This window comes from Podarcis filfolensis, assembly GCF_964270895.1.
Source record: "Podarcis filfolensis genome assembly, chromosome: 14".
NCBI classification, from domain to species: domain Eukaryota; kingdom Metazoa; phylum Chordata; class Lepidosauria; order Squamata; family Lacertidae; genus Podarcis; species Podarcis filfolensis.
In genome coordinates, this window is record NC_139616.1 from 34,019,591 (window position 1) to 34,035,956 (window position 16,366).

The 16,366-nt window shown below is 49.9% G+C and overlaps 1 protein-coding gene across 1 annotated transcript in view; it reads left to right on the forward strand.

Moving 5' to 3' along the window:
• LOC310749018 (cytoplasmic phosphatidylinositol transfer protein 1-like) overlaps window positions 1-16,149 on the forward strand; it is a 49,762-nt gene extending 33,613 nt beyond the window's left edge. Inside the window, exons 4-10 of the mRNA XM_083585453.1 lie at window positions 435-523; window positions 1,246-1,253; window positions 3,605-3,676; window positions 4,570-4,665; window positions 5,273-5,428; window positions 6,131-6,194; window positions 12,343-16,149. Coding sequence (XP_083441579.1) covers window positions 435-523; window positions 1,246-1,253; window positions 3,605-3,676; window positions 4,570-4,665; window positions 5,273-5,428; window positions 6,131-6,194; window positions 12,343-12,596 — 739 coding nt within the window. The 3' untranslated portion in view covers window positions 12,597-16,149. The remainder of the gene's footprint in view (window positions 1-434; window positions 524-1,245; window positions 1,254-3,604; window positions 3,677-4,569; window positions 4,666-5,272; window positions 5,429-6,130; window positions 6,195-12,342) is intronic.
• Window positions 16,150-16,366: the final 217 nt, after the last annotated feature.

Genomic DNA, 16,366 nt, shown 5'->3' on the forward strand with positions numbered 1-16,366 from the left:
GTAAACGTTACCTTTGTACAGTAGTTTATACACACATGCACACACCTCTCTCTGCCCCTTTCCAGCTAAGCAAGAGGCAGAATCAGAGTTCAAGGACTCATTCCAGCCAGGCAAAAACACTGTTTAGAATAAGTGGCCTGGGCCTTAACTGTCAGAGTCTGCAATGCAAAGTCCCTGGTGCCTTACAGTTTTTCTGCCTCAGTTTATCTTCTGTGCTTTCTGGGGTTTTGAACAGAGGTCTTTCCCCAGCCCTAACTGGAGACGCTGGGGATTGAACCTGGGACTTCATGAATGCAAGGCAGATCCTCGACCCCCTGAGCTACAGCACTTACACATCCCTTTTGGGTTTTAAAGATTTGCCTACTTGGGCTTAGACATGCCCATTTTAAGATTTTCTCTGCTTTCCCCTTTATGCTGTGCTGTCCCACCATTAGCAAGCTACCTAGCTGGGCTCGCGCTGTGACGCCACGAATATTCTACATCACAGAGAAGGCCTGGAACTATTACCCGTACACAATCACAGGTAAGGAGAGCTCTTCTGAATCAGACAAATCTCCGTCTCACCCAACAACCTCTTTCTTCAGGGCCCAACTAGAGACCTCTTGAGAACCCCAGAATGGTATAGTGTCGGGTGAGGTAGCTGCACTCTTCACTTTTCTCTCCTCCGTCCCTGGCACCTAGAATGGATCTACACAGATATATATATAAATAGGGAATTCGAAAGTGTAGGAGCTGCCACACTAAAAGATTGATGTCAGGCAGACGTCTTCACCGTACTGCCTTTGGCACCTGCTGAAAACGTTTAGACAAGCTTACCCAGATATTTAGAATGCTGGTGTGTTTATGGTTTGTTGGGTTTTTCCTATGTTTTGTTCTTACGAATGATCTCAGTGTTTTATTCTCTTTGTAAACTGCTTTGAGGTTTCCTACAGTCAAGCAGTATATGAATCTTTTGAACTTTAGTTGGATACAATTCCTGAGCCACCCATCAGGTTGGGCAAAAGGCTTCCCTGAATTTCCATTTGCAGCTTTCCTGATAGGAACGGGGCTGAGTGCAGGGAACCTCAGCCAGTGCTTCTCCTTTCTTCCTGGGCTGTTGTGCTGGAGCTGGGTGGCTTAAGTTGTCAAGGGAAATTGAGTTATGGCTCCCGCGGCAACTGTCCCTCCCCATCTCATCGCTGGTTTTCTCTGTCTCTTTCCTCTGCTGTCCTGCGGATTCCTGGAATCGCCTCGCCATTGGCTCAGAGTACACGGTAAGTGCCAAGATGTGCTTGCATGGTAGGCACTTTGCTACTTTTCCAAAGGAACGGCTTGTAGCCTGGGCTTCCGGAGTGGTCCTGAGGCAGCACCAACTCCTCCAGGCAGGAGGCTGCACATGGGAGCAAGTGAATATACGACAGGGAGGAAGGGAAGGACCGGATTGGGGATGTCGCAGTCAGCCTGTGAAATCCCCCCGGTTTATCCTCCCCTTTCTTTCAAGAAGCTGATAGCTGCTGACATGGCCTCCCCAACACCACTGTTTCCTCACAAGAACCCTGCGAAGTAGATTAGGCCAGCTTTCTCCAACCTCGGGCCTTCCTGATGTTGCTGGACTACAGCTCCATTCAGCTCTACCTCTCTTTTAAATCAGAACCAATGAAGGCGGTGAAGGTCCTGTGTGAGTGTCTGGAGGTGGTTGGAGGATGGATGGCGGCTAACGGATTGAGGTTGAATCCTGACAAGACAGAAGTACTGTTTTGGGGGGACAGGAGGCGGGCAGGTGTGGAGGATTCCCTGATCCTGAATGGGGTAACTGTGCCCCTGAAGGACCAGGTGTGCAGCCTGGGAGTCATTTTGGACTCACAGCTGTCCATGGAGGCACAGGTCAAATCTGTGTCCAGGGCAGCTGTTTACCAGCTCCATCTGGTACGCAGGCTGAGACCCTAAGTGCCTGCGAACTGCCTCGCCAGAGTGGTGCATGCTCTGGTTATCTCCCGCTTGGATTACTGCAATGCGCTCTACGTGGGGCTACCTTTGAAGGTGACCCGGAAACTACAACTAATCCAGAACGCGGCAGCTAGACTGGTGACTGGGAGCGGCCGCAGAGACCACATAACACCGGTCTTGAAAGACCTACATTGGCTCCCAGTACGTTTCCAAGCACAATTCAAAGTGTTGGTGCTGACCTTTAAAACCCTAAACGGCCTTGGTCCAGTATATCTGAAGGAGCGTCTCCACCCCCATCGTTCTACCCGGACACTGAGGTCCAGCACTGAGGGCCTTCTGGCGGTTCCCTCACTGAGAGAAGTGAGGTTACAGGAAACCAGGCAGAGGGCCTTCTCGGTAGTGGCGCCTGCCCTATGGAACGCCCTCCCAGCAATGTCAAGGCAATAAGCAACTATATTACTTTTAAAAGACAACTGAAGGCGCCCTGTTTAGGGAAGTTTTAAATGTTTGATGCTGTGTTGTTTTTAATATTTTGTTGGAAGCTGCCCAGAGTGGCTGGGGAAACCCAGCCAGATGGGCAGGGTATAAATAATAAAGTATTATTATTATTATTATTATTATTATTATTATTATTATTATTATCATTATTATTATTATTATTATTATTATCATCATCATCATCCCCTAGCCGTTGGCCTTGCTATCAGTGGTTGATGGCAGCTGGATTTCCCTCTCCCCAAAATTATAATGCATGATAGCACCACTGAGGTGTAGTGACTGGAGTGTTGGACTAGGGCCAAATTCTCACTCAGCCATGAGGCCCACTGGGTGCCCTTGGGCCAGTCACTATCTCTTGTGACCTGACCTACATTGCAAGATTGTTGTGAGGATGAAATGGAGAGTGGGAGAGGCGTGAATGCCACCTTGAGCTGCTTGGAGGAAAGGTGGGGTATAAATGTGATAATCAATAGATAAAACAAAGAGATAATCTAGGCTTTGCTACCAGACTTGTACATTTTAAAGATGCATAACTTGATCAGTCTGGGCAGAACCCTCTGACTCCTCCATTTTCCAACACACTTCCTTTATTCCTCCCACCCTGGCCCTTTAAATTATTGTCCATTTTTGCAGCATTGCACCCATTCAATCCTTTCTGCTCAGTGGTAAGCCCTGTTGAGTCCCATAGGACTGGCTCCCAGGTGACTCTGTATAGGACTACACTGTTAGACACACATTCCTGATTTTATGAGCTGGTGTCTTTCAGCAAGTGTTGTAGTCTTCACTTCTCTCTCCATCCCTGGCATGCAGGCTGGATCTACACAGATATAGAAAACACTATGAAAATGCTATGGGGTGGGGTGGGGAACACGCTATAAAATATATGTGCAATTTGCCATTGAGCTCTCCAGTGCCATTGGAGTCACATTTTTAACATGCACTTATAACGTTATAATTGCAGCTATGCAGCTGAGTCTATAGTATGCCCTTGGGTGTCGAGTTGTCCATGAGCAGGCAGGCGAGAAGGAGCAGCAACTAGCAGTGGGTAGTTGCCTGCCTTCCTCTTTGCCAGCTGCATCTGTCCTCCCCCTCCCCAGCCAGCATGGCTAACATCTGGAGGACCTCAGGTTCCCCATCCCTGGTTCACCTTCTCAGATTCTCCTCCTCGCTTCTTTTACAGTGCTCTTTCCTGCCAAAGTTCTCTATCTACATAGAGACCAAGTACGAGGACAACTGCGGAGACAGCACAAATGTAAGTGCTAATTGGGAAGAGTTCTCAGTCTGGCACAGAACTGTCTGCCATCCCTAACCGACAACCTCCAAGAGGCAACAGGATGCAATGGGAGGTGGGGAGGGTGTCCTTTGGTGCCTTGGGTTCCTTGTTTTGCAGTGTGGCCAATCAGGAGCTTCAGTTAAGGGGTAAACATGCCTCTCCTTTGTATGGAATGGGTGGTCCATTCCCCCATCTAGCCAGCAGGTTCTACTCTGATTGGCTACAGCTCTTTGAGACTTCAGGCTGATGTCCTCTAGTTGGATACAGGTTGGCAAGGGGCTTTCTGCTGTATGACATTTTGCAGAGGACAGGTCCCTGCCCTGAGGAGCTTACAATCTACAATCTAGCTTCCCCCCCAAAAAAATAGTTGACACAGTAGTTTGTTAAGAGTGCTGAGGGGAGACCCACATTCAGAGCCACAATTAACAGAGGGGTTTAACAATCAGTCCCTCTTCCCAGGGAACTCTGAGAATTGTAGTTTGGAGGGAATAGGGGTTTCCCAACAGCTCTCTGCACCCTAAACAAACTACAGCTCCCAGTTCTTTAGGAGCCAGTAATGACGAGAGCTGCAGTCCAGCATCATCTGGAGGGACACAAATTAAGAAGGCAGGAAAGCTGCCTTTGTACCAGGTCAGACCCTTGGTCCACCTAGCTCAGTATTGTCTACACCGGCTGGCAGAGGCTCTCCAGGATTTCAGGTGCCAGGCATGCCCTAGAGATGCTGGGGATTGAACCCAGGACCTTCAGCATGCAAAGCAGATGCTCTACCACTGAGCTACAGCCTTCCCCAGTTGTTGTGCGCCATGCCCTGCCCTACATCCAAGCTGCTGGCCTGACAGCCCCATCTCTTTCTCTACCTCTTGCCCTCCCAGATCTTCCACAAGGAAAACATATTGGGAGACCACGATGTGACATTCCTGGACATCGCCTTTGATGAAATCCCAGAGCGCTACTACCGGAGCCTAGAGGTAATGTGAGGCAGGGAGGCACCCGTCTACCCAGGTTTGTGTGTGGCCTTTCCTTTGCCTGAGTCCTGCTGTGACTGTGAGGAAAGCCCTGCTGCATCAGACCAAAGGCCCATCTTGTCCATCGTCCTCAGTGGCCTATCAGATGTTCTGGGAAGCCCACAGGCAGGGCAGGAAGCCTTCTGCCTGCGTTTGTCTCTCACCTACTGGCATTCCAAAGTACACTGCCTCTAAGTGTGGAGGCTCCATTTAACAAGAGCCCTGCTGAATCAGACCAAAGGCATGTGTAGTCCAGGAATCCTGGGCTGTACCCAGTGTTGGTCTGATGCAGAGTGGACCCATCAGAATGAATGGATCAGGCCAGCGGCCCATCTGGCCCACCATCCTGTTTTCACAGTGGCCAGCCAGATGCCTGGAGGGAAACCCTTAAGCAGGACGCAAGTGCAAGAGCGCTCTCTCCTACTGTGGTTTCCAGCAACTGCTGCCTCCAACCATGGAGGCAGATTGCAACCATGTAGCCTCCTCCTCCATGAATTTGTCCAGTCTTCCTCTAAAACTATTCAAATGGAGGTCCACTGGCTCCTTATACTTGTCTTCTCCATGTTGGTAGGATCTCCGGTACTTCAGCTCGACCAAGACTGGCCGTGGCCCACTGCGGGAGGGCTGGCGAGAGCATACCAAACCCATCATGTGCTCCTACAAGCTGGTGACGGTCAAGTTTGAGGTGTGGGGGCTGCAGACACGGGTGGAGCAGTTTGCTCACAAGGTGAGAGCTCAGCCTGGAGACGTTTGGGGACCTGGAGGGATGGAATGGGCCCTGCTTTTGCGGGGAGTGTGGGAGGTACCCTTCCTGAGTTTTGAGAAGTCCTTGATTCTCATCAGACAGATTATCCCCCTGCCTCAAAGCAATATTCTGTGCCAGGGGTGGGGAACCTGTGCCCGCCTAGATGCTGCTAGACTACAAAGCCCATCAGCCCTGAAACAAAATGGATTGCCGTTGTGATCCTCAGGAATGTCTGCCTCCAAGGAGGGCTGGTGGCTCAAGCCAGGGGAGTTCAAAAGTTCCTGGGTTCCTGGGGAAGGCAAAAGTCAGCACCTTGGAGGAAGATCAGGGTGTGTTCAGGATCACAGAGAGTGCTTCTGCAGCTGAGCCAACCATCCATGTTGTCTCAGCAAGGTCGTGGAGCAAGTGGCTTTATAGCAGGGTTAGGCAGTCACTGACTGGACTGTGCTTGCTGGGGCTTATGGGGGTGTAATCCAAAACAGGGAAGGCTTCTCTGGAGCATAGGAGATCAGTCTGTGCATTGCTGCCTCCTGCTGGCCGGGCTCTCAACCACTCTGCTAGCATACCAGCCTTCAGTGATTACAGTGGGAGGGGGGTGACCCTCCCCTTGGGTGTTGCTGTAATTATTGCCCCCCAAAAGATAGAAGATACCTGAGGAGTTGTTAACCTAGTTTTGGGTTGCAGGCCATCCGGGACATCTTGCTGATCGGCCACAGGCAAGCTTTTGCCTGGGTGGACGAGTGGTGTGGTAAGTGAGCCTTTTTGCTGTGTTGCTGGTTGCAGAGTGGGTGGGAAGAGAGTGTGTGAAAACTCTTTGAGCCGTGGGAGAATCAAGCTTCAGGGTCCCCTTTCCCTAGCCTGCCCTGCTCTTTACATCATTGCATTTTGCATTCATCAGTATAGACCTCCTGTTTCCTCCTAATCAGCAACACAGAGTAGGGCCCTCGTTTTTTTAAACTTTAAGCATGCCCTGAATTAATGGGGAGAGGCTCCTGCCCTTCACTGTACTTTTAAATCCCCTGATTGTGAGTGCAACAAGATGGTTAAACGGTAACTAATCTGTGACCTGCATTCTTGAGTCTGGGCCCCTCTGATGCGATCCTGCAACTGCACACAAATGGAAATGTTGTTTTTGGAAAACGTTTGCTTTGTTCCTCCTGGAGCTAAAAGCTGTCACTGGTGTCTCCCATAAATCTCGAGCCCCACTTATTTTATTTATCTGTATTTACTAAACCTGTTTCTAGCCCTCTTCTTGGTTTTGAAGATCTCCACAAAGTGCACAAAAGAGCAATACACAGTTAATTAAATTCGTATTGAAACAAAGAGGTCTACAGCTGAGAGGAGGGACAGCGGTGATCAGTGTTTGCAAAATTTTGGGATCCGCTTTGGGGAATGTTACGTAGCAAATCGATTCTGACCTAACGTGTCCAGTTGTGTGCAGTTCTAGGTTTCTTGGCAAAGGAGTGGAGTTGTGATCACCCAAAGCTGTGGATGCTGGTCCATCGGAGTGACCACTGCCCCACCCATCTCACTCTGCCCTCAGCTAGCCCCCACCTGCCCGCCTTCCTACTTACAGCCCATCGAAGGTGTGGCCCTGGCTGCCATCTTGCTCCTCCTTAGTCTCTGTAGAACTCATACAAAAAACCCTTGTATTAAAGAGCCCCGTGGTGCCACTAAGCCACCTCTGACTAGGAGCTGCCACAAAATTTCTCACCCCTCTAAATTATCTGAGACACAGCGTCCTTCTTACCTCACAAATCCCCTTCTGAGGAACTGTAAGCGAAAAAGATGTTTAGACTCCCGCAGGTAAGTGGAAGGCAGAACATTACTACCTGGCCCCACTTTTTTCTTACCTTCCTTTTCTAACCCTGCTAACTTTCCCCCTCAACCCCTGTCCTCTTCACTTCCCCTCTCCAACGTTTTCCTGAGCCTCCTCTTCCTTTGAGTTTTGCTCCAGTGTTGACCGAGGTTGTGCTGTCTTGTATCAATGCTGCCTGGGTCTAAGGTCTCTTGAGTGTGCATGCACAGGATCAACTCCAGCCTGGTGGGGCGTGAGGGGCTCTCCTCCTTGCCCCCTACAGTGGGCTTACATAGCAGCAGCAGCTCTCAGACCAGTGCTGGCAGCCACTTCAAATTTCCCATAATGCCCAGAGGAGCCTGATTTAGTGTTGCTCTGGGGCATCGTGGGAAATTTAAAATGGCAGCTTGTTGATTCCTAAGACACCCCCCCCCCCAGGGAGGAGGTCTTAAGCCTGCAGCAGTGCCAAGGGGGCTCTCAGCTGCCTGGTGTTATTGGGAGCTGACACCAACCCTGAAAACACACACACAGAGCGAGCCAGTGGATTCAGAACCACTTCTCTACTGCAACCACACACCACAAGGGAACACAGGAATATTTCATTTCCAGAGAGTAGGGCTGATCTCCTAGGCCTTTCCTGCCTAATTATAATATCACAGTCAACACAAGGAACCTCGAGAAGCCATCCAGCCCACCCTTGCTCACTGCAGGATCTGTGACATTGCTTGCTACCTCGCCTCTCTTTAAATGCATCCTGCCAGCTCCCGAGGCAAGCTGGCATGCCACTATCAAACATATCTGACCAGGTGGAAGCTTATTCTACTCTGCAGCCAGAATGTGCCATGATCCCCTGCTCGTTTCCACCCATTGGTTCTAATTCTAGGTTAGGGAAAGGAGCTGTAGCTTGGCAGTGGAGCATCTGCTTTTCATGCAGAAAAGACCCCTGGCATCTCCAGGCAGAGCTGGGAGAAACACCTGTCTGAGCCTCTGCCAGTCGGTGTAGGGGCTAGATGGAGTGATGGTCTGACCCTGTGTTCCTACATCATCCTGCCTTCTGGAGTAACTGAGAATAAGGTCCTCAGAAAACGAATTAAGTGCAGTTCATGTCAGGCTGGCATCTGAGACTCTGGGAGGGCAGTGATGCAAAGGCAATCAACCCTCTTACAACTCCAACCAAGGAGTGTATTTTTTATAAGAGTCAGGCAACATCCTGGGACGCATTGCAGCCTGGAAAGGGCGGGCTTGTTTGCGTGGCTGGGTTCCCTGCTAGGAGAGGGCACACAGAACCTGACTCCCCATTTTAGATCTGCAACTGAGGACCTATGGGCCATGCAGTCCCTCCCCACACCTCCCCACACACACTGGGGCCACTCCACCGGTCCAGCTGTGTGCTTGCCTGTGCCGCCCCCTGGTGGTAGCAGAGAAGCAAAGTGAAGAAGGGAAAATGAGGGTCACTGCAAAAGGAGCTGGGAGGGTGCGATGTCTTGGGAGAAGCCCATGGCAGCTACAGGGATCAACAAGGCATTGTATGAGGCTTGTCCCTTTTGCTGTGAGTTGTTGGCTCTTTGCAGGTGCTGGCTAGGTTACTTTGCCTATTAATGCTGGCCACCTTTGTTGTGAGATGGGATGAGGATCAGACAAGTGCATGGAGGATATCCACAGATGCTAGCCACAATGGCTGCGTTCTGCCTCTACAGTCGGAGGCAGTAATGCTACTGAATGCCAATTGCTGGGAACCGCAGGAAGGGAAAGTGTTCTTGAGCTCAGGTCCTGCTTGCAGGTTTTCCACAGGCATCTGGGTGGCCCTTGTGAGAACAGGATGCTGGACCAATGGTCCATCAGGCTGCTCTTGCGTTCTTATGTTCTCATTTATTTCATCATCTGCCATCCTCATTTTATTTGCACTCCACTGGTCCTTCTGAAAGGAAGCACAAAGCAACTAGCATTTTGCAGAAACAAATGCAACAGCTAAAGGCAAACAAGAAGAAACTTTGGGGCATAGAGAGCTGTGGCTTAGTGCCATGCAAAAGGTACCGGTATTGGTCCCTGGCTTCTCCAGGCAGGTCTGGGAGAGACCCCTGCCTGAAACCCCGGAGAGCGGGAGCAGTGCTCTGGCATGCTGAGGCAGAGGCAAAGGACAGGAGGGAGGACCAAATGGGCCTTCGGCCTGATTGATCAGGTTTCTTCTTATGTTCTTATAAGCACCTGAGGTGAGAGAGCAGTGCACCAAACAGAATAGCTGAGAAGAAACCACCAGTGTCTGTGCAGAAGGTTTCAGGAAGAGTGCCTGTTCGCTTGTAGCACCACCTGCTGGCAGAATGTGGCACTAGAACTTGGAAACTTACACAGAGGATAGGTAACAGAGTAAAGCCAAAACTCCAAATACACTCGGTGTTGTTTTCATTGTTTAAAATATATTTTAACATTTGTGGCTGCTTAATTTATTTGGATTTAAGCACATAGGGCATAATTCACAAAGTTTAGTTAAATTACATAGGGATTGGAACAACGAACTACCGGAGGAAAACCTCCCTGGCCAAGAAAACTTTGTTTTGCTCTCATTATTTTCTGAGATTCCACCAAATGGGGCACATTTTGGGGCCTATCTTTGCAGGAGGGTTAGAAACTTGGTGTGTTTCTGTAGTCATTTAATGCAAGCTGAGATTTTTGTCAGGGCTTTGGATTGTGCCCCCCATCGATAATTCTGAACAATTTAAGATTGTAGCTGCTTTTCAAGAGGAAGGCAGTTGTGTTCCATGAGCTGCCTCCTAAGCTCTGTGTAGTGTGACCCAAATTAGCAGTGGCCAGTGAAGGAGGCATAGCTGTCAACTTTTCCCTTTTCTTGTGAGGAATCCTATTCAGAATAAGGGAATTTCCCTTTTAAAAGGGGGGAAATTGACAGCTATGGAAGGAGACTGCCAACAAGTTGGAGAGACGAGTGCTGATCAAGCTGCAGCTTGACAGGACTGGACTAAATGGGTCATTGGCCTCTGCGTAAAACAACTTCCTGTGCCTTTCCTGTTAGGGATCCTGGTAGCTTTTTCCTCCCCTTCTCTGTCTCCTGCATAATGGTACTAACAACTCTGCCCTCCACTGCTGCTCAGGGCTTTCTCATCGCTTTTCGCCTTCAAGCTCCCCCTTTTCTGATGATCTGTGCCGAGATAGTTCTGCTCCCGAGAGAGAAGGGTTCCTTCCCCCACTTCATCTCAGTGTACAGATCGTCACTTGGCAGACATCTGGGAAAGGCCCCCTGAACTGAGTCACCACATTTTGTACTTCTCTTACCCCGAGCAAATGGCCAGGCACTGTTCAGAGGGCAGGATTCAATCTCGTCCTGCACAGCCCATTTTCCATTGGGTGGGGTTAGGGCCAAGGGTTCAAATGTGCTTCCCGCAGCAAGAAGGAGAAACCCTGTCCACAGACACCATCGCAGTTGGTGGTGCATTTGGGACCGGCCCCTTGTCTCTGAAAGGGCGGAGATGCGGCCCTCACAGCTCCAGCGTCTTGTGACGGCCCCTCATTGGCTCTTTGTGGGGCCTCGACGCCTCCGGGTTTCCTGCGCCTCCTTCTGCCGAGCCCGGCTTGCTTTTCTGAGCTTTGAGAGCATCTCTGCGTGTTACAGACATGTCCCTGGAAGAGGTTCGTGCCTTCGAGACTCAGATGCACGTGGCCACAAATAAAAACTTCAGCACCCAGGACCCTTAACGCCCCACCTGGCCAGCCCTGCCCAGGACTCCCGTTTTGTATGTATATGTTTTGTTTTTGCCTTTTGGTCTTTCCTTTCTTCTCCTGGATCTCGGCATAGCAGGTCCCAGCCCTGTTCCTGCTAAGGCTCCCCTGTTCTTTGGAGACCCAGCTATGCCTTTTCTGTGCCCAAGAGGCATGAGAGCAGCAGCAGCAGTGCAAAGGGTGCCTAGAGCATGTTGGGAAAGGGCTGTAGCTCAGCGGCAGAGCATCTGCTTTACACGCAGAACTCTCAGGTTCAATCCTTGGCGTCTCCAGGTAGGGCTGGGAGGCATCTCCGTCTGAAATCCTGGAGAGCCGCTGCCACTCAGTGTAGGCCGTATTAAGCCAGATGGACCAATGGTATGATTCTGTCCAAGGCAGCTACCAATTGTTCCTGTGATGAGCATTAAACTGACTTCATGGCTTTCCCCAATAGATGTGCAGGAATGCTGGGTCACCAGCCAACCTGAATGGAAGGGGGAATTCCATTCAGAATGCCAATCCTTACCTAGCAAACACAGCAGCACGCAGTGCAATAGCGACAGGGAACCTTGTACTTGGGGAATGGCAGAGTTTTCAGAAGTATACACACAAATGGAGGAATGAAAGAGATGAGAAAACATATAAGGAGCACCAACAATACTAGCCCAGGAAAGCTCGAGCACATGTGTTGGGTGGGATGGCGAGTGGAATGGAGTATCTGACCAGAGGTTTCCCATTGCTCTCAAAAAGAGAAGGAAAGGGGATAACCCGCTGGCCTGGATATAAATCTGAATCCTCTACTTCCAGAAGGGATGAATTGGTGGATTGGTCTGTGAACTGCCTGTGAACAGTTGTGAGCTGTACTCAGTGGTGATACAGTAATTGTACATTATTACAAATAAGAATAATACTATGCCAATAAAGGCTGAATGAATGAATAATAATAATTGTTATAAGTCCTCCTCAGGGTGAAGGGCAGATTAGTATTACGATTTCTATCCCACTAGTATTCCAAAGAACTTAAGGTGGTCTTTTATTGTTCTCCCGCTCTCCGTTCTCCCCCTCACAACAACCCTGTGTGGTAGGCTGAGAGACAGGTGACCTACTCTAGGTCCCCCAGTGATCTTCATTGGAACCTTGCTCTCCCAAGTTATTGTCTGACACTCTATCTATTATACCACGCTGCTGCACCTGGGGATGGAGGGGAAGCTAAAATGGACCCTTGCCTCGCTCTCCTCTCCGTTAAGGCTCCAGAGAGAGGCAAGTGGTGCCCTGGGGGAGGAGAGGCAGCCGCTTGGGCCTAACCCAAAGAGAGGCAGCAAGTGCCCCCCCTTCCCCACCAACCTCAACCTCTTCTCACAAAGCCTCCCTCCACCTTTGCTTCCCACAGGGATGACGATGGACGAGGTGCGCCTGTACGAGAAGGAAACCCAGGAGGCGACCAACGAGATTGTTGGCATGGCAGAGCCCACCTTCACCCTCAGCGGAATGCGCCTGCCCCCCAACACCCAGAGCGCCCCTTCCACTCCCCTCAGCGGCGACGCGCCGGACTTCCTCAGTGTGCCCAAGGACAGACCGCGGAAGAAATCTGCCCCAGAGATGCTGTCTCTGCCGGTCCTGAGGGAGCGTGCCAACGCAGAGTGACGCCTGGCCCCACAAGGCTTACCCCAGCTCCTGTTTTGCCACCCCTTCCTTCGTCAAAGAGACTTGCCCCCCACACACTTCATTTCCACAGGAAGGCATGTACCTTGCTTTCGTCTGGTTTTTTAAAAGAAATTATTTATGTGTGGGTTTTTTTGGTTTTTTTAATGACCTTTCTGAGTTTCTCTTTGTCCTGAACTCGGCAACACCCACCTGCTGGACTGAGGAAAGGCCTACGACTTGTGGCCCGCCACTCCCTTCCCCGGATTTCAGCAGCTCTCTTGAAAAGTAAACCTTTCTGACTTGTTCTGGCTGGCGTCCATCCAAACGTGGCAGGGATTCTCTGACTTTTCCCTTGTTTGACCTGGGGCACTTGTGATATTCCTGTATTGCAGAATAACACCCCCCCCCGCCCCGGTCCAGACACACACATCCTGAGCTTCTCCTCGCTTGCAGAAATGTTGAGTGAAATTTACTGCGCCATCTTAAGTTCCTTTGGGACTCAGCGGAGTGGGCAGGCCTGGATGGCTTGTCTCCCACCAGCTCAGCAGTCATGCAAGGGGACTTCCGTGGTAGCAGGGGTCATAGCTCAGGCTCATAGCTCATAGCTTTGCAAGCAGAAGGTCCCAGGTTCAATCCCTGCCATTGAGGTCTGTGTGCTGGGACAACTATAGTCTTAAGAATCATTAGTGGAATAAGTACCCCTCCAGACTGAGGGTTTGCTTGTTTTATGCAGAAGTTTTCTGCAGTGTGTCATTGACACAATCATAGTGCGTTCATGGTGGATTTATCCTGGGGTGTCCACACTTCATTCCACTTTTTTAGCTGTTCTGTGATGCTTCCCAAAAATTACCACTTTTATGACACCTGGATGGGCAGCTCTTGTTCTCTAGTGCAACAAAGCAAGAACCACCACCACCCCTGAAAAATACTGGAACATTAGTGGTATATAAAAAGTTGCAGGATTTCTGCCCTGAATCTTTAGTAGGTGCAAACAGGATTGCACATAACTGCCCTGATACCATTGTGAGCACAAATATTGGTGAATGCACAATATAAAGGATGTCTGGAGGGGCCTTTACACTGATTAACAGTGTTCTTTGTAACACAGACAGGCCTTTTCTGAATAGGATTTCCTGTTATTTGTCCCCCCGTTTATTCAGAATGTGCCAATATCCAGCTAGGCTGGAGAGCAAACCTGCCAATACTTTCCACACCACCCTCATGCAGAATTTGATAGCAAGGCTCAGCATTGTGCATGCTAAGGATCTCCATTCTGGGGGCTGCTATAAAACAAGCTTCTAGTCCCTGTGGCTACAGAGAGCAACTTGAAATCACTGTATAGGCAATACCTGGTAATGTTTTTTGAAGCTGGGACTGAGCAGGACTGCTAGGTAGCCAGGATTACTGCTTTTAGAGCTCTCACTCAGTGCCTTGCGGCTAGCAAAAGGAGAACAAATTAATCAAATCTGTTTACACTGGCATAAAGGGGTAAGAGCAGAAAGGCACAGGCTCAATCACCAGCATCTCCAGGTAGGGCTAGGAAAGACCCCCATCTTAAGACCCAAGAGACCTGCTGCCGGTCAGTGTAGACCTGCTTTCCCTATCCTAAGGTCCTCCAGTTGTTTTGGACTACAGTTCCCATAAGAACATAAGGAGAGCCTGCTGGACCAGGCGAGTGGCCCATCTAGTCCAGCATCCTGTTCTCACAGTGGCCAGAAAGATGCATTTGAGAATTCAAGCAGCTGGGTTTCCAGCAACTGGTATTGCAATGCTGGCTGATGAAAGTTGCAGTCCAAAATATCTGGAGGGTACCAGGTTGTCAAAGATTAGCATAGACAATACTGAGCTGCACGGATCAATGGGAGACAAATGCTCAGAGGGAGAGCACAGTCTTCCTGAAACCCTGGAGAGCTGCTGCCACTTAGTGTGGACAATACTGGGCGAGATGGACCAATGGTCTGACTTCCCCTAAGGCAGTTTCCAGTTTCCCTACGTGTCTTAAATTAGTAAGATTCTTCTGGGTCTTTGTGATGCTGAGCCAGCATCCTAGTCCTTTCCAGCCCTTCTGCCTCCCTCACACAGTGGCCCCCAGATCTCTTCCTCTGTGCCTTTGGAACAGGGACCATTCCCACTACTGCAGCAAATATCTGTAGAATCCCCTCATGGGAGGTGGGAAGCATCAATGCCCTAAGCGTTTGTCAGCTGCAGCCAGGGCATGCACATAAATGGAGCCCTGCAGGATCAGGCCAAAGGCCCATCTGGTCCAGCATCCTGTGTTTGTTGTGGCTGTGAGAAGCACAGGTAGGACGTGTCCATATTGGCTAGTAGCCATTGATGGTCTTAATCTCCATGAATAGCCTTATCCTCCAGGAAAGGTTGGCCATGTGGCTCTTGGAAGGCTGCCCAAAAAGGAATGAGCCTTGCCTTCTTTCGCCTCTGGTCCTGCCCATAAATTTAATGTGAGTGTAGGAAGCGCCCATGGCCCATCTATTCCTGCCTCTGGTTCTCACAGAGGTCAACCAAATGCATTTGGGAAGCCTGCAAACAGGACCCGAGCACAACAGCCGTCTCCCCTCTTTTCGACTCCCCAGCATCTGACACTCGGAGGCCATCGTCTGGCAACTCTCCTGCCATCACCAGCGTCCAGCTTTTTTGCCTTGCAGAAAACCAGAAGTGCAGCCCCCGTCTGGAAGGGGGCTTCAAGGCGGTGCCACAGATTCCTCAGATGTCAGCCTCTCAAGTCTTAATGTGCTCTCCGAACGTCAATGTACAAGCATCCTTACTGGAATTTGCACTGCTTTCTGTCGCAGAACGGAACTGCTGCCCTTTCTGAGTGTAGGCATCGGCTCCTAGCTTCTTTTGTGGTTGGTCCCTTTGATTCCCAGGCTGCAATCCCAGCTGCTACATTTTGCCTCTGAATGCACAGAAATTGCTGGATCCCCACCCTTTTCGATGGAAGCGCTTTGGAGGGACCAAACTGAGACCTCGAGAAAAACATCCTCAGAAAGCTTGCCGTGTGGCTCAGGGTTGCCAGTTGAGGAACATGGGCTGGTGTTTGATGCACGTTATCTATTGAGGTCAAACATGTTTTGAAGTGTTGCTTGGGTAGGATTCTGACCCCTAAGATCCATCCAGGCTCCCAAGAAGAATAGATGGCGGTAGATGGCACAGAGAGATGATCCAGCAATATGTATTTTAATTAGCCATCTATGAACTATGCTTACACTTTTTATGTGTGCTGAAATATGGGGAACTAGGACTGCAGCCCCATCAGCCATCTCTCACCCAGATTTTGGGTGTCTGAGAACGTATGGAACATCCTTGTGTTTCTGGGCCTTTTGAGAACCCGGGTGGCAAACATGGACTGGGGCCTGTTCTCATGCAGTGTATAAGCTGAGAGGCTCCCTGCATTCCATGGGCCCTGGAAATGGGGGGAAATTGGTGTGTATGGGAAAATCCTATGTAGATAATTTGTGATCTGTGTAGGAGCCATTCTGTTATGCTTTATTTTTTAAAAAACAATTGAGTGATAAAACAGTTTCTCATGGGAAAACCATCCTTGTGCTTGTGCAACTGGCTCAGCAGGGGTCAACATGATGTTGGCAATTGTACCTGATTTGTATTTTATTTATTATACTTCCATCCCCTGGGTCCTTACTGCTCTGGCTCTGGCTCTCTTGAGCAACATTTCATACAGCTTTGGGTGTCTGCCCACACTATTTGGGAAACATTTCCAAGCATCATTTGTAAAACCTCTGGACTTTCACTAA